The sequence below is a fragment of the Ceratotherium simum genome, chromosome 18 (assembly GCF_057802395.1).
Source record: "Ceratotherium simum simum isolate JZ-2026a chromosome 18, ASM5780239v1, whole genome shotgun sequence".
NCBI lineage: Eukaryota > Metazoa > Chordata > Mammalia > Perissodactyla > Rhinocerotidae > Ceratotherium > Ceratotherium simum.
Genome location: NC_141917.1, coordinates 58,367,544 through 58,390,778, shown reverse-complemented (window position 1 = coordinate 58,390,778; position 23,235 = coordinate 58,367,544). Strand labels below are relative to the sequence as shown.

General features: G+C 56.4%; 1 protein-coding gene across 1 annotated transcript; it reads left to right on the top strand.

Annotated features, from left to right (window-relative positions):
* The first annotated feature begins 2,063 nt into the window (after positions 1-2,063).
* RAB8A (RAB8A, member RAS oncogene family) lies at positions 2,064-19,736 on the top strand. The gene is made up of 8 exons (XM_004423010.3): positions 2,064-2,224; positions 6,692-6,752; positions 8,628-8,688; positions 10,900-10,977; positions 12,478-12,567; positions 13,179-13,244; positions 14,785-14,835; positions 18,295-19,736. The coding sequence occupies exons 1-8, from the start codon at positions 2,101-2,103 to the stop codon at positions 18,385-18,387; spliced, it is 624 nt and encodes a 207-aa protein (XP_004423067.1). The 5' UTR covers positions 2,064-2,100; the 3' UTR covers positions 18,388-19,736.
* The last annotated feature ends 3,499 nt before the right edge of the window (positions 19,737-23,235 follow it).

The following is a 23,235-nucleotide window of genomic DNA, read 5'->3' as shown; positions in this document are numbered from 1 at the left end:
TATGCAAGCAATTTTTTGTTACCAACTACAATTAAAAACATTTCCTTCATACTCAACACTTGGCTGACACTTGAGCTGGCAGATGCAGGGAACGTCAATGAATAAGGTGTAACCCCTCCCGAGTGCCCTACCATGACTAGATTGAAGTTCCTTCTCTCCCTCCTCCGCACCCCCCGGGCGGTAGTCTAATCTCAGGATACCGTTTGTCACCCTCGCGCCTCACTCCTTAACGTGTGCTCCGTGCCTGTTGACCTGGCCTCGGCTCTTGCGGCGTTCGCCACGCCGTGACGTGCGGTGGAGCGCAGCGGGCGGCGAGCGCCCGGTGGTGCGGCCTTGGTCCTGCCACCAGGCCGCGGATGGGTCCTGGGTGCGTGTTTTAGAACGGCCACACTGCAGGGTGGAATCTGGATTAAAGAATGATCCGGATTAGGGAGACCAGTGGAGAGAGGCGACCACTGATGGGAAACGGAAATACAAGACCCGGATTCGAGAGCTATTCAGAACCTCCTTCAGACCCAGGATGTGAGGGACGAAAGGAAGCGTCCAGGACTCCTCAGGATTCGCTCCGAAGCTACCTCAGGACAAGCTGGAGTGCGCAGGAGAGGGCAAGTTCCGTCGCGACATGCTGACAAACCCAAAGGCAGACGCCCAGAGGGCAGGGGGTGACGAGGCTGCGCCGCGTCCTCCGGGGACCGGCACTCACAGCGAGACGCCGAAGCCACGCCGAGAGCGGGCACGCACGTCCGCACAGCCCAGCAGAGGAGGGCCGCCAGCTAGGCACGAGCGGAGAGCCCGACCGCCTCGGCGGCACCTGAGGAGCAGCCCCAGGCCAGGGGGCGGGGAAGCCGGCCGGTAAGACGCGAGGGCACCAGCAGAGAGGGTGCCGGCCGCGCGGCCCGCAGTCCGAGGACCACCGGAGCCGGAGGGGCGCAAGGGGCACGGCGGAGGCCGGGCCGTCCTGCGGACACCCCGTGACCCACGGCGGCGCGGCCACAGCCCATCCCCGAGAAGCGGGAAGCCGTGGTGGTCGAGCCCGCGGCTCCCGGCTCGTCGGCCTGAGTTCAGAAGCCGGCTTCCCCCTTGCGGGGCCGGGGAAGGCCCGCGCCTGCCGGCCCGGCTTTCTCCCCACACACCCGGGCGGCACTTCCCGCCTCGGGGCCGGGCGCGGAGGAAACGCCCGCGCATGCGCTGTGAGGGCGACAGCGCCGGCGGCCCGGAGCCGACGCTCACAAGCGCGACTTGACTCCCTCGCGGGCTCCCAGCCCCGGCCCTCAGGCGGCTGACCGGGCGGCGGCGGCCGGGAGATTGGAGGCCGAGAGGGGCCCGGACAGCCGCTAATGCGGTCAAGGCGCGTCCTTAGGAGCCCTGCGCACCTCCGGGCGCAGCTCGCGGCGGTGAGGCCGCTCAGGCGGTGGAAGCCCGGCTATCTCGGAGTAGGTCGCCTGGCCAGCGCCGAAATGGCAGAGCTTCGACTCTGACGAGCGTCCGTACGCTCCTCTACTCTTTGGCTCCCAGCGGCCTGACGCGGAGGGCCGCAAAGCACAGGCTACAGCCGCCGTCTCTTCCGTCGCTCGTCCCGTCGCCTACTGAGACTGCGCGGGCCGTGAGGGCGGGAGCCAGAGACCCATGCGCGTGCGCCCCCTGCTGGCACCTAACGATCTCCTCAGCGCGCGTGCGCACGCGCCCCAGGCCCCGCCCGTGGGCTGCGAGCGCGCGGAGCCGTTGGCGACGCACCCCCCACCCCTCCCGTCAGGGGACGGGGCGGGGCCGCCCAGAGTCCGGGGGGCGGGGACACGGGGGTGCCACGGCCCCGCCCTGATCCCCATTTGAAGCCCCTCGACTCCTCACCGCTGGCCAATCGCAGCCCGCCCTGTACCGAGCGCCAGCCAATGAGCGGCGTGCTCGGCCCGCTTCCGGCCCGCGCCCCAGTCGCCCCTTCCCCAGCTCTGCTGGCGACCGGCGGGGCGCGGGGGCGGGCGTCAGCCGCGGTGACGCGCGACGGGCCGGGAGCCAATGGGGGGCGGGCTCCGCGCTGATGGACGGGGCCAGCGGCCAGTGGCGAGGCACTGGCCGCACTTCCCGTCGGGGAGAGAGTGTAATATGGCGAAGACCTACGATTACCTGTTCAAGCTGCTGCTGATCGGGGACTCGGGGGTGGGGAAGACCTGTGTCCTGTTCCGCTTCTCCGAGGACGCCTTCAACTCCACCTTCATCTCCACCATAGGTAGCGGGGCCGGCGAGCGGCCGGGCGCGCCCCTGACGGGCTGGGGTTGAGGGAGCGGCCGGGCCGGACTGACTGAGGGCTCTGAGAGGGTCGAGGGGGCCGGCGGGGAGAAGAGTGGCGCCTCCACCGCCGTTCGGGGGTTCCCGGGCCATGGGGAGGGCCGGGTGTCCATTTAGAGAGGCTGAGGCCTCGACCCCCAGCCCGCTTGTCTGGGAGCGTATGTCCTGGACTGGGGTCTTGGCGCCCGTCATCTCCTGTCGTCGCAGAGGCCCTCGAAGCGGTTCTTTGGGGTCCCCGTCTTAACAGAAGTGGAAACTGAGGCGCGGGGAGTTGGCCATGGGAAAAGGACCGTGACATCTGACCTTGTCGAGCATTTACTGTCTGCATATCACACTCTCCAGGCCTCTGTGTTAGCTGCTGTTAGGAGCCCATCTCACGGAGGAGTTTGAGGCTCGGGGAGGGCACGGGACTCGCCCAAGGTCACACAGTGTGCAGGTGACAAGGATGAGATTTTAACCCAGGTGTGTCTGACCCCAAAACTCAAGGTTCAACCATCCCAGAGAGATGCGAGCACTCACCCCCAGGTCAAGCACAGCTGATCCCCCTCGGAGCCAGGACTCCAACCTAGACTTCCCCTGCTCTTTCCTCTGGAATATTCAGGAGTTGAGCCCCTCCCCCTGACTCTGTTTCCCCTGTGGCTGAATTTCCTCTAGAAGGAATGGTGAGAGGGAGTCCTGACCCTTTTCCTGCCCAGCCTTCTGACCCAGTCAAGGTGACAGCAATGGCAAGTGACAGCTGCCTGCCCGTCATCCCCAAGGAGATGCCGGATTAAAGCTTCAGGGAGAAACTAAAATCAGCCAGTGCCACAGACAACCCTGACTTCCCTATCTCGAGGCCGAGGACACCGGTTGTCACTTTGCAGAACAGCCTTTCCCGCAGGGCCAGCCCACATTGTGGTTGAACAGAATTGGCTTACCACTCCTTGGTTCTGACGTCCACAAAAGTGGAGCTGACTTCCCCCCATGCCACAAAAACCGCCACTGCCTACTTGGAAAGGTTTGACCTGGGGGTAACATCAGTCACAGAGTGGCCTGTGAGCCTCACTCTGGAGTGGGGAAGTGAGACAATGGTCGCCAAGCCCAGGAGTTGATCTCAAATGGAGAAAACCTAGGGAAGGGGCTTTGCTTTACCCCCGTGTAACTTGAACCCAATCACCTTATCTCCCTGAACCCCACGATGAGCTGCTGATTCCGTCTTTGCTCTCCTCCGGAAGCGCACTTTGCAAAACACTTAGGTGCCAAATGCTGAGAAAATTAGACTGGAAATCATCATGCCTGATTTCCAGCCACCACTTGCCGTTGAACAAGCACTTTACTTCTCTGAGCCCTGTTTCTTTGGTTTAAGTGTGGTGCTTTCTGCCTTGACCAGTGCTCTGGATGGTTGAGGATCAGAACTGTACAATGACTAGGGGCTTGTCACCACTGCCAGAGGCTGTCTAGAGGAAGCAGAATGGCTCCTGTAATGACAGCAGCCCTCCCTTGGGCACAGGTGTTTCAAATTCCTCCCCTTCCCCCACTCCAAGGTCAAACTTTGGGATAACCTTTGCATCCCCACCAGTCAAGAAGATGTTAACTCCTGGCAGGTTGTGGCTCTCTCCCAACCCAGACCTCAGTTTCCCGGCGTCGGAAATTTCTTGCTCAGCAAGAGCATTAGTAAGATCAATTTGGGAGTTGGGGTTTTTGTTTGGTTTCAAATTCTTGACCAGAAAACCCAGTCTAGCGCTTTAGGGCTCCAAGGAAGCTGGCTTCCATTTGCAGGCGAAGACGTGACTTGGGCAAGGTCGCATAGGGAGGTGAAGGTGAACTTGACCCAGGATTCTTCTCATTAGATATGTAGCTTCCTGCAGGCCTCTGTCTTCTAGGAAAGTTTAAATCACTCAGACCTTGAAGTTATGGCCTCATAATTCTTAGGCCCCATAAAATTTATACTTCCTAATTAAATTTGGTGTGTTAATATAACCCAGGAGGAGGATAGGGCAGAGTGATGCCGTGGAGCTCTGCCAAGTGAACAGTGCTTCTTGATTTTGTATGTCTCTGTGCATCTGTGACAGGAGGTGGGTAAAGAGACCACACTGGGCCGCTTAGTCCTGAAATACAACTTAGTGCATAAAGGCAATTCTCTGTTGGCACTGAGTGTACCTCCAGGTTTTCTTTATAGATTTGGGATTAAGTGCCTGTTCATTTTCTGCCCAGGTTTCGTTTTGCCAAAGCCTGTTCTCATAAGCTGCATTGATCATTAGTGGTGTGAACTTGGCCCTGTGGCTCCCTGGAATTGGTTCTGCCTAGCCTGGCTCTGCCCCCACTGCCCCTCAGGGCCTCATTTATTCATTCCTTAAGGAGAGGGATGACGTAAACTGTGCGGCACCACGAAGACCCCGATGCACTTAATTCTTTCATCCAGCCGTCTTTCCCCAACGCCTCCTGCGAACCAGGCATCCGCCTCTGTGCGGGGGTTGCAGAGATGACTCGGATAAATCAGAGGGAAGCAGAAATGTAATGAGGTCTGTGCTCAAGGTGTGTGTGCAGGGCGATTGGCTTCTAGCAAATGTGTATTCAGCCCCTGCCCATGCTTAGTCATTGGAGATGCTGCCCAGAGTAAGAAGTGGGAGTCCCTGCCCTCGAGGAGCTTATTTCTAGTGGGCAGAATCCAAGTGCAGGCTTAGGTTCTCTGTGGTCCCCAGGACGGCTCCTAGGTGGGCAGGGCCGGAATTATCATCTCCATCATCGCCTGAGCCTCAAGTCAGAGATTGAGAACAAACTCCCCATGCCAAAGGCTAGGTTTGGCTATTTCCCCTCCACGCAGGCCATTCGCATCAGCAAGTTTTACTCTTGGGTTCATGGAGCAAAGAAACAAATATACGATGTCGGGGATAAGTGCATGAAGAAGAAAAAGCAAGTGAGGGGAGAGAGAATGCAGATGGTCAGGAAGGCTCCCCTGAGGAGGCAACTTGAACAGAGACCTGAGTGAAGGGAGTGGGGAGCCAGGTGGCCATGGAAAGAAAGAACATTCCAAGAGAGAAGAGAGAGCAAGCGTAAAAGCCCTGAGGCCAGAATGGGCTTGGGATCTTTAGGAATCAGCTATGAGGGGGGCATGAGCCATGGGTGCTGAGAGGTGACCAGGTTAGGCAGGACCTTGGAGCACACTGGCAATTATTTTCACTGTATTTGGGGGCTGAGGAGGCAGTGGGAAGCCACTGGAAGGTGTTTTGGGGTTTTTTGATAGTTATATTGAGATATAATTCACCTACCATACAACTCACCTACTTAAAGTGTACAATTTGGTATATTCACGGAGTTGTACAATTATCACCACAGTCAATTCTAGAACATTTTCATTATTCCAAAAAGAAACCCCAAACTCTGTAGTCATCCCGCCCGCCAATCTCCCCATTCCCTCCACAGCCCCTGGCAACCACTAATCTCCTTTCTGTCTCTCTGGATTTGCCTGTTCTAGACATTTCATATGAGTGGAATCATACAGTATGTGGTCTTTTGTGTCTGGTTTCTCTCACTGAGCACAATGTTTTTGAGGTTCATCCATGTTGTAGCGTGTGTCAGAGCTTCATTCCGTTTTATGGCTGAGTAATATTCCCTTGTATGGATATACCACATTTTGTTTAACCACATTTTGTTTATCTATTCGTCTGTTGGTGAACACACTGGAAGGTTTGGAGCAGGGGTTAGCTTTGTAACATGGTTGAATTTGTGTTTTTGAAAGCTGGGGAGGTGACTGAGGGGGCAACAGTGGGAGCCTGGAGAGCAGCCAAGGAGGCCAAGAGGTCGCCCTCATCCTGAGGAAAGGGAACTAAAGCCCGTGGGTGGGAGAGAAGGAGGGCAGGATCAGGAAGGCTTCTTGGGGGGTGACCTTCTAGCAGATCTTAAAGGAGAAGGGGAAGTTTGCCAGGCTGATGGGCGGGTGGAGTGGGGCCCCTGGCAGAGAAGGAACCGCATGTGTGAAAACTGGAGACCCATGTGTATCATAGTGCATTGAGGGGCCCAGTGCACTGTGTGCTTGGAGGGCCAGGTGCAGGGTGGCTGGAATCGTGGGTCTGTGACCTGCCAAGGGCTCTGTTGGGCCCACTCGGCAAACTACCTGTGGGGGAGGGAAGAGAGCAAGGCTTTGGCACCTGAGCTGCTCAGGTTTGCCCAGCAGCTCTGCCAGCTGCCAGCTTCGCTCTGAGAAGCTCCTGTCCCCCTTGGAGCCTCAGCTTCCCCTTCCATGAGGGGAGCAAGTTCTGCAGGTGCCTCCACATTCGTTGTGGGGATTCCGAGATTCCACGCGCACATCACCGGGTAGGTGCTCCCTAAGCCGTGGCTGCTGTTACCTGCACAGGTTGGCAGTGTCTGCCTCAGAGGCAGCTTGGGAAATGGGCTGACAGTAATGTGCCTCTTTTTTCTTTTCTTTAAGGAATTGACTTTAAAATTAGGACCATAGAGCTCGATGGCAAGAGAATTAAACTGCAGATATGGTAAGAGTCTCTGTCTTCATCAGCCCCTTCGCCTGGCAAGCGCTTCAAGTCAGAAGCCCCTGGTGCCCCCTCCCCCTGCCCTGTGACCATGGCCTCCATCTCTTTGTGCCCAGCCAGACACATCAGGCTTTCTTCAGAAGCCCCAGGAGCTGTACTCTTCTGGTTGCTGGGGCCCAAAGTCTGTTCCAGCACCTTCTGGGGACATAGCTACAATCCCGCTTAGCTCAGCATTCTGATGTGGGCACAGCCTGGGCTTCAGAGCAGCCTGCTTCCATTGAACTCGGAGAGAGCCCTCTGTGGCTGGCGGAGGTGAAGGCTGCCAGGATGATGAGATGCCCTGGCCGGGCTTTGTTTCTGAGACTGTCAGCTTGCTGAAGAAGGCCTGATATCGCTTCCTCTTTTCTCTCCCGGGGAAGCCCAGGCCTCACTTCCTAGTGCGCAGCCCTGAAACCCCATGACCAAAAATAAGCTGAGACCATGCCCGGTAATGAGGCCTGTTTCCATTCCGCTCACCTGGGGCTGACTTCCCGTGCCATGTAGAGTTAGAGAAGCTGTGAGTTCCCGTCACTGACGCTGACTGTGGGCTGCTGACCACTGCACTAGGAACACTGAGCTCAGATGGTCAGGTGTCGGGGAGTCCCGCCCTGTAGCCACATCACTTGCAGGGAAGCACAAGCCCCGCGCAAAATAAAGAGAAGCCACATTTGGGAGGGCGGTACGGTCCCTCCATTCCAGGCAGGTGCTGGTGGGTGGGAGGGAGCCCATGAGATGGACTGTGAGGCTGTCCTCCCTGCAGCCCACTGGCCTCCTCAAGTCTCAGCGTGAGCATCGCCCCACTTGCCGCGTGGGTCCCCTCGACTTCAGTGGTGTTCACCTCTGAATCTGACTTCAGAATTGAAATGTGAATGAGGCCTGACGCCTTGTCAGTCCTACACAGCTCAGTAGTCAGTCTGTCTGCGTTGTAAGTTACGAGCCATGGAAGTTCCTCACCTCCAAATATGTTGTAGCCTCAGCGCCCAAGTCCAGAGTGGCACTGTGTTAGCAAGCGGAAGCTTCGCTTTCCCATCCTCCCGTTTTCCTGCTTCTGCTCTTAGCAGTCTCAATGGGGTTAGTGACTTTCTTAAAACTCTTCTGGACCAGGCCCACAGTTGAGAATAAAATGATTGTAACCACTAATGTTGCCTGCTGTTGGGAGCAGGGAGTCCGCTTAGCCCCAAATGAGGTGCTTCTCTGCAGTCCAGACGTGCAGAGCCCTGCAGGGGCGCGGGAGGAGCCTTGGGCCCTGAGACAAAAGACATGGGTCTGGCTCTGCAGCTGATCAGTGAGGTCACCTTTACACCACAGGCTGAATACCCTCTGCCAGAAGCCGGGCTGGGCATGGGCGTGTCTCCCCCGGCTGTCGCCTCTGTACCGATGAGGAAGGACTTTCCCCCTGGCCTCCACCAAGGTGGTGAGTGTGGAAGTGCTTCCTGAGCCCCACCGAGCTGGCCTGGCTCAGCCCATGAGTGAGGGCTGTGTTTTCATGCCACATGAGCAGCCCCTTCCACATGCAGGGTCCATGCCCGACCTTGGCTCTTTTGTGAAGCAGAAACCACAGGGAGAATCCCCAGGCAGCCAAGGTGCAGAAGACGAGATCGCATGCGGGCAGTGACTAAGTGGGGGCTCTGCCACGTCCCCAGTTGGGAGATGTTAACCCACCCGAGCCACAGTTTCCTCTAAGAAGAGGGAGAATGGGGGTGCTGCCCCACAGCAGGACGATCAGTCAGGAGATGACCGTGAGAAGGCCAGGCATCCATCCCAGGTCAATGCCCCTCCTTGCCACTGTGATGATGATTAGCATTTGGCGTCGCTAACATCCTGTCTTCTCCTTTTTAGGGACACAGCTGGTCAGGAGCGATTTCGGACCATCACAACAGCCTACTACAGGGGCGCAATGGTATGGGTTGGGTTTTTTTGTTTTTGTCTTTTTTTAAGTCAAAATGAATATCATTGCCTTGGATACTGAAACCTGGATGTCTCTGGGGAGCCCACGCTCTGGCTCCTCAGAAGTCCTTGGTCCCTGGTTAGTGTTAGGAAAAGGCTGTGCGCCCCCCCCTTGCCCCCAGGCACATACATGCCTTCTGGCTTCAGAGACAATGCAGGGTTTAAGGAAACCTAATTCTTTGGGAATGAAGGAAGACACAGGAAGCCGGTTCTTCCAGGTGAGGTCAGTGAAATCAGAGATGGCATGCCCTGACACTTAGGCCCGCGTCAGTCTCTATGGAATTTGCTACCGAAAACTTGAAGCTTGTCCAGGAGCTGACTTGTTCTGGGCTGTTGGCCGTTATATTTGGTGCCTGGGCCTGAGGCGGGATGACTTGATAAGACTTGTTTGTCATCCCTCAAGTATTTTCACCGAGGCCCTTCTCCAGGCCAGGCCTGAGCTGGATGCAGAGAGAGACCTGGAACGGGCCAGGGTCCTGCCCTCGAGGCCCTGAGCAGCTCATGCACCTGGCAGCTGTGCACAAAAAGGGGCACTTGGGGCCAGAGGGAGCACAGGGCAGAGCCCCAGGACCCAAGGTTGGCACCCAAGGTTGCCCGGGGTCACCTCTGAGCTCCGTGTCCTGACCTCAGGGGTGGAGGATAGGCCTGTGTCCTGGCAGCGGTGAGGGTAGATGGCCATCTCCCCACTCCCAGCTCCCACTGTGCCTCGCCTTTCCATGGTGCACCCTGTCATTTAACTGCGGAGACACCTGTGTTCTCCGCTAGGTCGTGAGCTCCATGAGGGGAGGGCCGCGTCTGGGTCACTGCCACATGCTCTGTGCCTGGGACCTTGCTGGGTTTGCAGCCGGGGCTTGGGAGGTACTGATGGATGGCAGAAATGCATGGCAGCGTTAAGTATTTAGAGCATTCCACACAGCGTCTGAAACACAACAGACACTCAGTCACGTGGGTTGTAACCGTAGCACGCACGCCTCATTAAAATTAATTTACTAATTTCGCCTCACCTGGCTGTGCTCTGGGGGAGCGGGGGGCCTTGGGGCGCTGGGGTCTTGGGGAGCTTCTGTGTGGCCTCAGGTAGGTCCCGGCCCTCTCTAGGCTGAGATAGCCCCCACCGCCCCGTTCACAGAGCCCTTCCCTGTCCCAGGCACTGGGTCCAGGTCTTGGCCATAAACCCCTGATTGGGGGCACCATGGTCATCCTCGTTTTACAGACGGGGAATCTGAGGCTAGGTGGGGTTCCATGCAGAGGGCAGATGGATGGGCCAGTACCAGCTGGCTGTCCCCAGTATCCACATCCTCAGCCAGCCCCTGATGAGGCTAGACTGAGCCATCTGTAAGACCCTGTCCAGTCCCAAGATGATTGTGGCTGGCAGTCCTTCTAGACCTGTGCTAACCCATATGGAAGCCACCAGCCAGATGTGGCAGTTTGAATTTAAATCGGTTAAAATAGGAAGTCCTGCCCTTGGGTCACACCAGCCACATTTCAGGTGTCCCAGAGCCACATGTGGCCAGCAGCAACCATGTGGGACAGTGCAGAGAACATAGCCACCACTGCAGCCCCATCATCACCTCAGTCCTCATGGCAGTAGACCCTTGGGTCCCAAATTAGGTGTCCCATGTCACATTGTGAGCTTATAGACATCCCACTGCAGTGCCTGGCACCTGATAGGCGTCAGACGAGGGGTGATCCTGGGGTGTCCAGAGGAAGCGGCGCTGGCTGAGCCCGGGAGGTGCCTTGGGTAGGGCAGGGGGTGAGTGAGGATGTTCAGGAGGCTGAGCACAGCAGAGGGTCAGCAAGAAGGGGGAGCACAGTGGGCGACAGGGTTGTGGAACATAGTGTGCAGGACAGGGAGCTGAGGGAGGGGAGGCCAGGAGGTCAGTGGGACCTCGAGGTCTGTGGGGCATGTGGGCCATACTTATCCTGCTGGCAGTGGGGGGCCACCAGGGCTCATTTGTAAGAGCAGGTGTGGTGGGGTCTGGTCTAGGGGCAGAGGGGCACCTCAGTAGCCAAGGGGGCAAGACTGGAGCCTCGGAGACCAGGGAGGGAGAAGAGGGAGCTGGCGGGGAGGGTGTCCTGTGGGGTCCCTGCTGCCCCACCTTGTTGGGGCCTCCCCCTCAGAGGGCTTACAGCTTGTCCAGAGCGTGTGTCTGTCTCCCTTGCTCAGGGCATCATGCTGGTCTACGACATCACCAACGAGAAGTCCTTCGACAACATCCGGAACTGGATTCGGAACATTGAGGAGGTAAGGCTCATGGCTCCTCACATGCACGGGAACTTCCCCCACATCCTCTTCTTGCTCCTCACCCCGGAGCCCTTGGTTTATAGATGAGGTCACTGAGGCACACAGAGACCTAGAAGGGACCTGCCACAAGCCCCACAGCTGAGGGTGTAGTCAGAGCAGGAACTGGAACCCAGGCAGTCCACCCCAGAGACCACATGCTGGCCTGGCCTCATCACAGACTAGCCCCAAGAGCCTGTTTCCCCAGCTGGGCTGTCGGCTTTGGCAATGTCACCACCATGAGAGAAGGGGCATCCGAGTTGTCGGTTACCACGCGCATTTGGTGCTTTCTGGAGAAGGAAGGTTCCAGAACCACCATGACCCTTGTATTCGGTGGGTGTGGTGAGAAGACGTGTCAGGTTGTACTTTGAGCTACAGCAGAGCAGGGTGTGAGCTGGCTGGTGTGAGCTTCCTGTGTCCAGGCCAGCAGCATGGCACTGCTGCTGCCTGTGAAAGGAGACGTGGCACGGTGGAGGGAGGAGGAGGTGGCCGGCCCCACCTCCCTGGGCCAAAGCCAGTGTCATCACCTGCCCGCTCCTCAGAGAGCTGACCCTCGCCCCAAGGCCTTGGGTGACAGCACTTGCAGCTTTCACCCCTGCCAGGTGGGGCCTCGGGTCTGAGGCGCGGCCAGAGAACTTGACCCATCCATAAAGCCCCAGGGAACGGTCTGGTCACTGCCGGCCTGACGTTTATGAGCAGCTGCACCAGGCCGCCTCCCCGACGACCCCACTTTTGCTGGCGGAGGCTGCACTCTGGCTGAGGAGGAGGAACTGCTCCCGTTGGTCTTTGTGGAAGCTCTGTTTCTGGCCAGTAGGCAAGAGGGTCGTGGGTTAGCAGTAAGTTAGGCAGGGAGCGGTGCGGTGCGTTCACTGACACCAGAAAGAAGTAGGTCTTTTCCAATACCCCCATCTTTCAGGAAGTGCACACCCCTTCACTGGGGGAGGGTTGGAGGAAGGAGCCGTTTTCAGGCGTGAGGACAGAGTTAAGGGGACACTGGGGTTGGCATTCGTTGGGGGCTATGACCACTCCAGGCATGGCCCGTTTCGGAGCCCAAAGAGAGTGGGCTGGAGCTGGGCAGAAGGTCCCAGGACAACAACTGGGGCCTCCAGCAGAGGAGCCAGGGAGGGAGGCAGGTGCAGAGGGTACCACCCACAGACCCTGCCATGAGCCCAAGGATGGGCACGGGAGCCTGGTTGACACAGGCTGTAGAGAAGCTGTCCTCAGCGGCCAGAAAGCGTGCGCTTGGTCAGAGTAGCAGCCAGAACCCTGGACTCAGTCCTGGCTTTGGCTGTGTGGCATGGGACAGGCCACTCAGCCTCTCTGAGCTTCAGCTTGTCATCTGCGCAGGGATGTGCCTAGCAATCCCGACCCCACCACTCTCATTTCAGGAGACGGGCTGGGGGTTGGCCCGTAGTCCAGTCTGACGGTGCCTCTCACCTCCCTGTCTGCCCCTCTCGCCCTCAGCACGCCTCTGCAGACGTCGAAAAGATGATCCTCGGCAACAAGTGCGATGTGAACAACAAGAGACAAGTTTCCAAGGAACGGGGAGAAAAGGTGGGCATGGTGGCTGGCTTGGGCCTGGCACTGCCAGCACCTGGGGGCAGAGACCTTGGGGTTTTAGGGTTTCCCGCATGGAGGCCAGCCCTGCCCTGGAGCGCCCGCCGATTGCTCCCTGACGAAAAGCCAGGCTTTGGGGGAGAATCCCTCACAATCTTTATGAGCATAAGGTGACCCACCACCTGGCTTGTCCAAGACCCCAGGGGGTCCCAGGACAGAGAACTTTGCCGGGCACACCTGGATGAGTCGCAGCAGGGCACGTGCTGTGGGAAGAGCGGGTGGAAAACACGCTCCTGGCTGGGCTCCCAGCTAAAGACTGCAAGCTGTGAGGGCTTTCAGGGTGCTTTCTGCATGCTCCCGTACGGCATTGTGTGGGACCCGTTGAGGCACAGGGAGTAGAGGACGTAGCCGTGGTCTGAGCCGGGCCTCCTCCACCCTCCTGCCAGGGACATTCACCACCTGCACTCCACTGGTGACTCGAGGGAGCAGTCCAGGAGGTCAAATCAGTGGCCCTGGACCTCCCACTTTGTGCTCCCCACTCAGGGTGCTGCGTGGGGGTGAGGGGTACCTGGTGACTGACGTGCATGTTTGTGTCTCCTCCCTCACAGTTGGCCCTGGACTATGGAATCAAGTTCATGGAGACCAGCGCCAAGGCCAACATCAACGTGGAGAACGTGAGTGCTGGGCCCTCTTGGGAGACACAGGCCTAAAGCGCTGGCCCTTTGAGGCTGAGAGACGGCTGCACCCTCTGGGGAGGCTCTGCCAGAGGGACTGGCCACAGGCTCCAGCCTGCCACTTCCTGGGCACTGCCATGTGCCAGGCCCCTTAGAGGCCCAGGGGAATCGCCCCCGTGTTCTGACATCAGCAGGTGCAGGCCCCAGCAGGGCACCTACAGCATTATCATACGAGCTCTTGGACAGCCCTGGGGAACAGGCACACTTTTGCAGATGGGGAAACTGAGGCTTAGAGAGTCCCAGCTGGCTGGCGCCCAGGCCTGGCTCCAGGTCTGTGCCCTCAGCCACACCACCCACACGGACAGGCCCCGTCACAAGCCCAGATAGAATAGGGGCCGTGACCAAGCCTGGGCCCAGGCTGCTCTTTCCTCTCCACAGACGACACCAGCCTTGTAGCTGACCTGCCTTCCCTCCGTCTCACTGTCCCAGTGATCCTTCCACAGTGGATCTTCCATGTCACTCCCCACCCCGAACCCTGTGCGTGGCACAGGAGGCTCTCCCTGGCTGACCCCAGCCTGTGTGTACTGCCACGGCTCGGGCCTCACCCACTGCTCTCCATCCCGGGCTGCTTGTGCCACATCCTCCCCTGAGCCTTTGCTGCTGTCCCTTTCCTCACAGCCCCTTTTCCATCAGGGCCCATCCCAAGTGGCCCCTCCCCAGGGAAGACTCTGCTGTCCGCCAGACCCTTAGTCCCACCCTTCTGGGCATCCCCTCTCCCCGAGCCACTCTCCATGACAGAACTTCTCATGTCACAGTGTTGTTTGCTAAGACTGCCTCTCCCACCAAACCAGGAGCCCTCGGGGGCAAATGCTGAGGCTGAGTCATCTCTGTGTGAGGCCCAGGGGCAGGGTCGGTGCCAGAGTGGGGTGTGTAGGTATTTGCAGCAGAGTGGATGAGGGCAGGGAGGAAGTGGTCAGGAGGCTGCGATGCAGGCGGCAGCCTGGGGCCGGCCAGCTGGATCTGTCGCCTCCATGGGAAGATGAACCTGTCACCCGTCCCCGCCCTTCCAGGCTTCCCTGCCGGACCAGGACCCAAAATGAAGCTTATTTGGCCAAAGAGCCGCCTGTCTTTCTCTCTGCCCTGCCCATCAGAAGGGAGGCAAAGCGGACAGACTGAGCACAGGAGTCAGGGAGGGAGAGCTGGGTCCTCCTCCTGGATCCTTGCCGATTGGTCAGTTAACCACTGGGTGCCTTCAGACAAGTCACTTGGCCCCTTTGAGCCTCAGTTTCCTCTTTGACCAATTGAGGGTGATCCCACCTCCCAGGGTCAGGGGACATGGTGGTCCAGGTGGGCAGGGGTAGCCTGGTAGGGGCAGGAGATCAGGCTGGACAGGTGAGACCTACACCCAGGAAGCCGCCCTAACGCTGTTCCCCCACCCGCCCCGCTGTCCCACCACGCCCACCCCACAGGGGCAGCCGGGAACCACCAAGCGCAGTCTGCTCCCCGCTCCAGGGGTACTAACAGTGTGTTTCTTCCACAGGCATTTTTCACTCTCGCCAGAGACATCAAAGCAAAAATGGACAAAAAATTGGTGAGTGTGTCTCCTTCCCAGATCCCCGCACAGGTCCCTGTTGGAGCCGGCCAGCCTCGGCCTCAGTGGTGTGTCGCATCCTCGGGCAGGTCCTGCTTTTTTGGGCCCTGCCGGACCTGGGAGGGCGTGGCTGGGGAAGAGGGAGGGGTTAGCAGGTGTGGTTGGGGCATTGCCCAGACATGCTCATCAGTTCCGTCCTTCCTCCGTGGCCTGGAGCTCCTCTGCACCAGGTGCTGCCCACTGAGCACATGGGCTAGCAGAGGCTACATGGCCTTTTCCATCCTGCTCGGGAGATGGTGGCCCCCAGCAACTCTGTGTCTGACAGTTGCTGGCTTTCCGTCCTGACAAGTCTGGCAGCTCCATAGCCTTTTTCTCCCCTCCAACCCTCAAGTCTGCAGGTTGTGACGGCTCTACGACCTTCAGTGGGTCCCAGGGCCCCGAGGCCTCCAGGAGGTCCTGCCTAAATCCCTCCCCATCCACCCTTCCATTCATTTCCAGCTTTTGTTTACCACATGAACAGTTTCATGGTCCCCAGCACTCAACATGACTAGTGCATTCTTGGTCGAGTCTAAACCCTTGACTGTACTTCAGGCGTGTTCAGTGCCTAAGCGCTATTGGGAGTCTCTCCAGAGCCTCGGTTCTGGCGGCCGCTCTTTCCCGGCCAGGTGACTCTCCCCATTGTCTGAAATAAGAGCATAAACTCTCTGTTTGTGGCTCATCTTATGTCTAGTCATACAAGCTTGCAGATATGATGCAAAACGCCATTCAAGTAGGTCACGTCTGATTTAAAACAAATAAATTTTGGTAATTCTAAGATGCCATGATTGAATTGTAAGGCACATGATCAATTTAATAGCAGCTCTTTGGCCAAAATGGGAAACAGCCTATGTAAACCAATGTACTTTTCTTACAAAAACTTTCTTACAATTGTAATTTTCTTACAGTTCTTTTCCCTTCAATCTGACGGTAAAATTTTGATTGTTGATGATCCTTCTGACTCACTTTTGCCCACTGGCAGTTACACTGAGCATCACGGTGACACTCTGCCCGGCTTTTGGTACTGGCCTGCTGATTGCCACCAGAATGTGCCATATCCTTCCTAGACATAGATTATAAAGCGCTGATGCACAGCCATAATCCTTGTGATTTCTCTTTTTCTTAACTGAATTGGAAATCAACAGCAGTTAAATTCTACTCATTTTCTACCACTTTGTTTAAATCCAGGGTTGCAGCCCTACCCCACTTCATATCTGTCTATTTTTGTTGAAATATAATTGACGGATAGTGTTGTGTAAGTTAGGGGTGTGCAACGTGTTGAGTTGATACATTACACGTTTCAATATAATTACTACAGTAGCATTAGCTAACACCTTTACCACATCACATAATTATCACTTCTTTGGGTTGAGAACAGTTAAGATCTAGTCTTGTAATAACTTTGAACTTTATAACGCAGTATTGTTGACTATCATCACTATGCTGTGCATTCATTCTCCAGAACTTGTTTGTCTGCTAGTTGGAAGTTCGTATCTGTCTTTTACATCACTGATACAGCCAGCTCTGTGCATGCCCCACACCCTTCTCTCTTGAGAGCGTCACAGAAAGCTGGGCTTTGCCAACGCCCACCCCACTCCCCGACCTCTGGCGCTCTCCCCATCAGCACAACCCTGTGCTCCCCACTGCGCTGAGGGCAGACTCCACACCGCACGCCAGGCCCCCTGGGCTCAGGCTCTGGCTGCTTCCGCCGCACTCCACCCTGTCACTGCATCGCTCCCTCTGCTCTGGTCACGCTGGCCTTTTCTGGGTCTGGGAGCACCTCGTGTTCATTTGGACTTTCTTTCCCCTCCACCCAGTGCTCCCCCCTTGCATTAGGGTCCTAGGGCTGCTGTAACAAATTCTTGTGACAAACTTAGCAGCTTAAACAGCACACGTTTATTATCTCAATGTTCTGGAGGTCAGGAGTCTGAAACAGGTCTCACCGGGTAAGGTCGAGGTGTCAGTGGGGCTGCATTCGTGTCTGGAGGATTCAGGGAAGAATCCATTTCATTGCCTTGTCCAGCTGCTAGAGGCCACTGCATTGCTTCCCGAGTGACCCCTTCCTCCATCTTCCAGGCCAGCCACTCAGCATCTCTCTGACCCTGCTTCCATCATCACCTTCTTGGACCATGGCTGGGAAAGTTCCTCTGCTTTAAGGGTTCTTGGAATAAGTTAGATTGGGCCCACCTGGATGATGCAGGATGCTCTTCTCACCTCACCTCAGTCACATCTGCAGAGTCCCTCCTGCCATGTCAGGTAGCACACTCACAGGTTCCAGGGATGAGGGCGTGGACATCGTTGAGGGCAGTTACTCTGCTGACCATGCCCCTGGACCGTCCCTGGCCTCACTCCCTCCCTCCATGAGGTCTCTTTTCAGACATAGCCATCAAAACACACCTCTGCACTGCCCTGCTTTCCTCTCGTTACTCCCCACCGTGGGACATCACTGCTGACTTGTTTCCCCATGGGATCTCCGTCCCCTGGTCCAGTGTGAGCTCCCCAACGCAGGGGGCTCTTGTTCACCACTGCATGTCAGTGCCCACAGAAGTGCGTGGCACAGCACAGGCATGTGATAGTTATTGTTGAATAAATTCAGGTTTTACCTAAGCTGAAAAATGAGGAGGAATTAGTCAAAGAAAAGGGAACCAAACCTTCCAAACAAGGTTTTAAGTTCCCGGGGTCGGCAGGGGCCGGATCACAGAGGCTTTCAATGCCGGGCAACAGCACTGATGGGTTTTCAGTAAGGCTTGAGTGGACGAGATCAGAGCTTAGGGCTTACATCACCTGCAGCAGGGCAGAAGGGGAACTATGGGGAGGTGCTGAGCCAGAGCCCCAGCACAGGGACACGCAGACCAGCTGAGTGTGAGTGGCTTTGGGACCTCGAACCCACCAGATCCCAGGGGACAGAGTCTTTCTGCTGCCCCTCGGCTGCCTCACTGTTAGGTGCTCAGCACAGAAGGGGAGAAAGATGGAAAGAAGGATGGAGGGGCAGGTGAATGCTGAGAAGGAAGTGGGGAAAGCAGAGAGGAAGAAGGTGAACAAGCAGATGGTTAGAGAGATGTTGAGAGGATAATGAAAGGGTGGGGCGGTGAACAAGTGATTGGAAGGAGGAATGGTTGGAAGGGGTGGTGGGTGGGTAGCAGATGGAAAGCAGGTCTGCGGGCTTGTGAAAGGTGAATTGTCAGTGGGAAGGGACACTTGGATGGATAGATGATGGAAGGGGATGGTTGGATGGATAGTAGGTTGGATGGAAGGGAATAGACAGGTGGATGGTTGGTTGGAAGGTGACGGATGGATGATAGTTGGGAGGTGATGGATGGATAGATAGACTGGTAGATGGATCATTCGTTAGCAAGCTAGTTGGTTAAGAGATGTAATGCTGATAATGCTCAGCCATAACCTCAGAAAACCTTGTCATTTCAGGAAGGCAACAGCCCCCAGGGGAGCAACCAGGGAGTCAAAATCACACCAGACCAGCAGAAGAGGAGCAGCTTTTTCCGATGTGTTCTTCTGTGAGGAACGCTGCCTTATTCTGAGCCCCGCTCACCGAGCTGACTGTGCCTGTCCTGAGTGAGCCCCTCACTCAGCCAGGGCCCTCCCGCTGCGATGCCCCCTGCCGTGCTGCGGCCACCGGGCCCCACGGCCACCAGAACACAATTGAGAAATTGTTTATTTTAGTAACTGTCTGATCTTTTTCAACTCTGGAGATGGAGTAAGTTAAGAATTTGCTATTTTTCCTGCAACGTCCACTGAACGGGCCCATGCATCGTGTAACTAGAGAGAGATTGAGTCAAGGCGTGACTGCCAGCAGCAGCCAGCGTAGCAGCCTCCGTCGCTGGGCCTGGACACAGCGAAGCCCCACCGGAAAGCCCATCCATGTCCCCCGCCACAGAAGCGAGGCCCCCAGAGGCCAGCGATGGTTCCGGGAGTGCCGGGCTCTGCACCCTGAGCCGGGCGACTCACATCAGGCCCAGGAAGCATCTGCCCAGCAGGCCAAACGCCCGCTTCACCTCTTCTTTCAGTTTTGGACAAGTGACAAAAACCGTTATTTTTTTTCCCTCTCTCTTTCCTTTTTAAGTGTCAAACCAAAGGGAAGCACAAATTAAGGAAATTCTGAGGAAAGAAGCACAGGGTCGTTTTTCCTGTTCACCGCCAGGTTTTGGTCTGTAGTCCAGCCAGGCCTCAGGCATGGTCAGCAGGCTTCTCGACAGTCCCCATCTGAGCACCGAGAGGACACAGTACACGCCACAGGTGACCCCGAAAACGCAACCACACACGGTCCACCTGCAATTGGGGCACCTGCCTCTCAGACCCCAAATATCCCCTGCTCTTCGTCCCCCCCACCCTCTCCAAATCGGACGTTCTTTCTAGCTAAGATTTTTATTTTTTCAGATCCGTAGTGCCGTGAAGTGATTCCATCTTTGCTTTCTAATGGCAGACCCAGGTGGTCGGGAACGTGTGCACACCCTGGCTGGACATGACTGAGAGCGTGAGGCAGCGCCTGGCATGGGCCAAGGCACAGGGTGGCCCACGCAACAGACTGACCGCAAAGCTGTCTGGGTTAGTTTTTAACTGCCGTCACCCGGTTCTGTTTTGACAGCTCTGCCTTCCCATAGAGACTGTGCTGTTGGGACCAACCAGGTAACCAGTTTGGAGGGGTGTCACCAGGGAGCCTTTATGTTTCTTTCTCTTCCCTCTACCCCCAAGCTGCTGTCAATCCAGGCCGTTGGCATCATAGTTTCTTCTTTTTGGAATTAAAACCAACATACCAGCCATAGTCTGCTCTTCCTGGGATCTCTTAACATGCTCTGTTTACATCAATAAATGCACTTGAGGAAAACAAATTAAAGCTCGTTTGAAAGTTCCCAGATTTGTACGTCCACATTTTCCCTGTAGGTACACGGATGGGCCTGGTGTTGGATGGGGGTTTCACAAGATGCCCGTTATTTGAAACGCAGCCCAGGTGGGTGGGGCCTCAGGTCTGGACTAGGTCCAAGTACAGGCAGTGGGTTACCCCAGGCTCTGAGGAGGTGACACCATTATCAAAAGATTGACTTGGGAAAATTAGCTTCCCACCCTTCCCCCACATCCCTGCCCCCACGTTGCTGGAAGACGGAGGGGTGTCCCTACTCACAGCTCTACTTCAGTACACCATGTCCCCTGCTGGACCTGTCGGGCAACATCAGTCCCCAGCATGCCACCAGGATCCTCTTGTCTTGGTCCCTGCTGGCCGCCTTGTGCCAAGTTGAGCGCTTGGTTCCGCGCTTGGTTCCACACTTGGTTCCCAGCTCGTCTCCTCACCTCTGGAGAGTATCCATCCGCCCGGGATCCCTCCTCCCCTGGCTTCTGGCATGCGGCTCGACCACCACTTGCCTCCCACCTCCCCCGTGGCTCTTTTCAGGGCCCACTTCTCCAGACTGGCTTTCCAGGGGGTTCCTTCCATTCTGTTGGGTGTCCCCAAGACCACCCCCAGGTTCACTGGTTCACTAGGACTTGGCATATAGCTGATGTATTACAGCAGAGGGTACAAAGGGAAATGGGCACAGAGAAAAGGCAAATGGGGCCATGTCTGGAAGCACCAGGCACAAGCTTCCAGGAGTCCCGTCCCCGTGGGGTCCCCCAGGACGCGCTTAATTTCCCCGTCCCCAAGCTGTGAGCGCACGTGTACAGTGTGGTCTACCAGGCACACTCCTGAGAGACCCAGCGCCCAGCGTTTTTACTGGGGCTGGCCATGTGGCACCCTCTGTCTGGATGTACCAGGATTCCAGCCTCCTAGAAAGAAAGCAGGTGTTGAGCATAAACCGTATCGTTTGTATAAACCATTTAGGCACAGTTGTGAGCCACACATCATGTAGGGAAAGTTCTGTGTCAGCACAGGGAACTGTTTACCAGCCAGGTTCCCAGGCCAGCCAAGGGTCAGCCCTGCCAGCAGGCCTTAGACATACCAGGGACTCCGGCCTGCAGGTCCAGCTGAGCTCCAGACCCCCACGGCCACCTGCCTGCTGTCTGTTCCAATTTAGATGTCTCCTCAGCACCATACCTGGAACACAGCCAAGAGAGAGCTCCTACCTGGGGTTCCATCCTCCTCCCCCTCCTGCATTGGAGCCACCACCCCTGGACCTCCGTCCCAGCCTCCCTTTTGTCCTTCGGGCTATGTTCAGGGTATCTTTAGGAAAGAGAAATAAGATGGTGTCACCCCCAGCTCCCTCTTGTACCTAGGTACAACTCACACTCCTCACTGGGGGCCCCTGCGTGCTGGGGAGCCGCCCACCTTCTCCCTTCTCTCTGGCCATTCTCCCCTGGCTCACCCCACTCTGGCCCCCCTTCTGCCTTACTGCTTTACCCCATGCTTTTCACTTCCCCAGGGCCTTTGCACTTGCTACGCCCTCTGTCTGGGAGTACTCTGAGTCTGCACAGCCCACTCATCCATCAGGTCATGGCCATCCAGGGCCACTTCTGCAGAGACCTTCGCCAACCACGACCCTCTCTCCTCCCACCCCATCTTCGTGGCATTTATCAGAAGTTACTTGTTCTCACGGCCAACTCTCATCACCCCTCAGCATGTAAGTTCCACGAACGAGGACAGGGGCCTCGTGGTATGTTCATGTGTGGCCTGCACCCATAAGTTAATGGACATGCACATGGCCTCCAGGAGTGAGCAGGGAGGAGCTGATATCCTGTCTTCTCTGCAACCTGGACGGCAGCTCCTTGTCCCAGACTTCCCTCCTCTGGGCCCCCACACTGCCCCGGAAGCTCACTGAGGAGAAGGCAGTGCAAACTCGGGGGTGGGTTTGGAGCTCCCGCCATACAATTCTTTCCCCCAGATGGGATTAGGGGCCTGTCCTGGGAGTCCCTGGCAGGGCTCCATCAACATCTCTCTGGAACTTTGTCAAGGTTCCCCTCCCCAAGCCCTCTGAGCCACCGCTCCAGGAGGGCCCCGAATCCTGCTTCTAAAACTCACAGTCCCCCAATGGTGCCTGAGAAATGGCCACTTGGGAAACCTTTGCTTTTTTTCCACTCTTCCCCAAAGCCGCAAAATTTGGAGAAAGGGATGGCTAATGGCAATTAATAGCAAATGCTGGGAGACCCTCCCCCGCCCCGCCCCGCCCCGCCCCCGTGCCTGGCTTGCTTCTGAGCCCTTCACAGGTCATGGGTAAGAGGGAGCAGCCTGGGCTTGGATCCCAGCACAGCCTCAGACCCACGGCACAACCGAGGCCTAAGCCTCAGTTCCCTCGTCTGTAAAACAGGCACAATCATAGTTCCCACCTCATAGGACGGCTATGAAGAGCCGGTGAGGTGGCACGCCCCTACTGGGAGAGACAGTCGAGCACCAGGAGGTGAGCTGCTGTCAACATCATCATCCTCCTCCTCCTCATTAATATCATCATATCATCATCACCATCATCATTGTTAGCATCATTATTCGTCTTGTGCCCCAAGGGAAAAACTCGCTTCTCTTTTCATATCTTGTCTCTAGTGGGGAACAAGTCTTCCAAAAAGCTTACAGCTTTGAGCTGTAAGTATTGCTCCATAATGCTCCAAATTTCCACCAGCTGCCCCCAACCAGGTCAAGTGGAGTCCTTGAACTCTTCAGTCCCACCTTACACTCAACCTCTTCCTCAGAGTCACTGATTTTTCTTATTTCTAAGGACTTTGATGGGGTGGCAGGCAGGGAAGTGGCTTCTCAGCCATTGTCCTCTTGTACTGAGAGAGATGACATCTCGGCTTTTTTTTCTATAATAGCTTTATTGAGATATAATTCATACACCATACCATTACCCACCAAAGTGCAATTCAGTGGACTTTACTATATTTGCAGCGTTGTGCAACCATCACCACAGTCAGTTTTAGAACATTTTCATCACCCTGTCCCCATGAGCAGTCACTCCCCACCCACCTCCCCCAGCCCCTGGCAACCACCCATCTGCTGTCTCTGTGGATTTGACTGTTCTGGACGTTTCATGCACATGGACTCGTACACTACGTGGCCTTTTGTGTCTGGCTTCTCTCACGCCACATAGTTTTCGAGGTCCATCATATTATACTGTGTCAGTGCTTCACTCCTTTTTATGGCTGACATTCCATTGTATGGAAGAACCACATTTTTTATCCATTCATTTGTTGATGGACACTTGGGTTATTTCCACCTTTTGAACACCTTGGCTGTTGTCTGCTGCTCAAGCGTGCCAAGTTCATTCCCACCCCAGAGCCTTTGCCCTTGCCGTCACCTCTTCTGCCAGCCTTTCCTGCATGTAGACTTGGCATCATGTCTCCCCACCGACTGTGGGCTCCAGCAGGGCAGGGACAGTGCCTGTCTTCTGCTTCATCCGCAGCATCTAGCATGGTGCGCACAGTTGGAGCTCA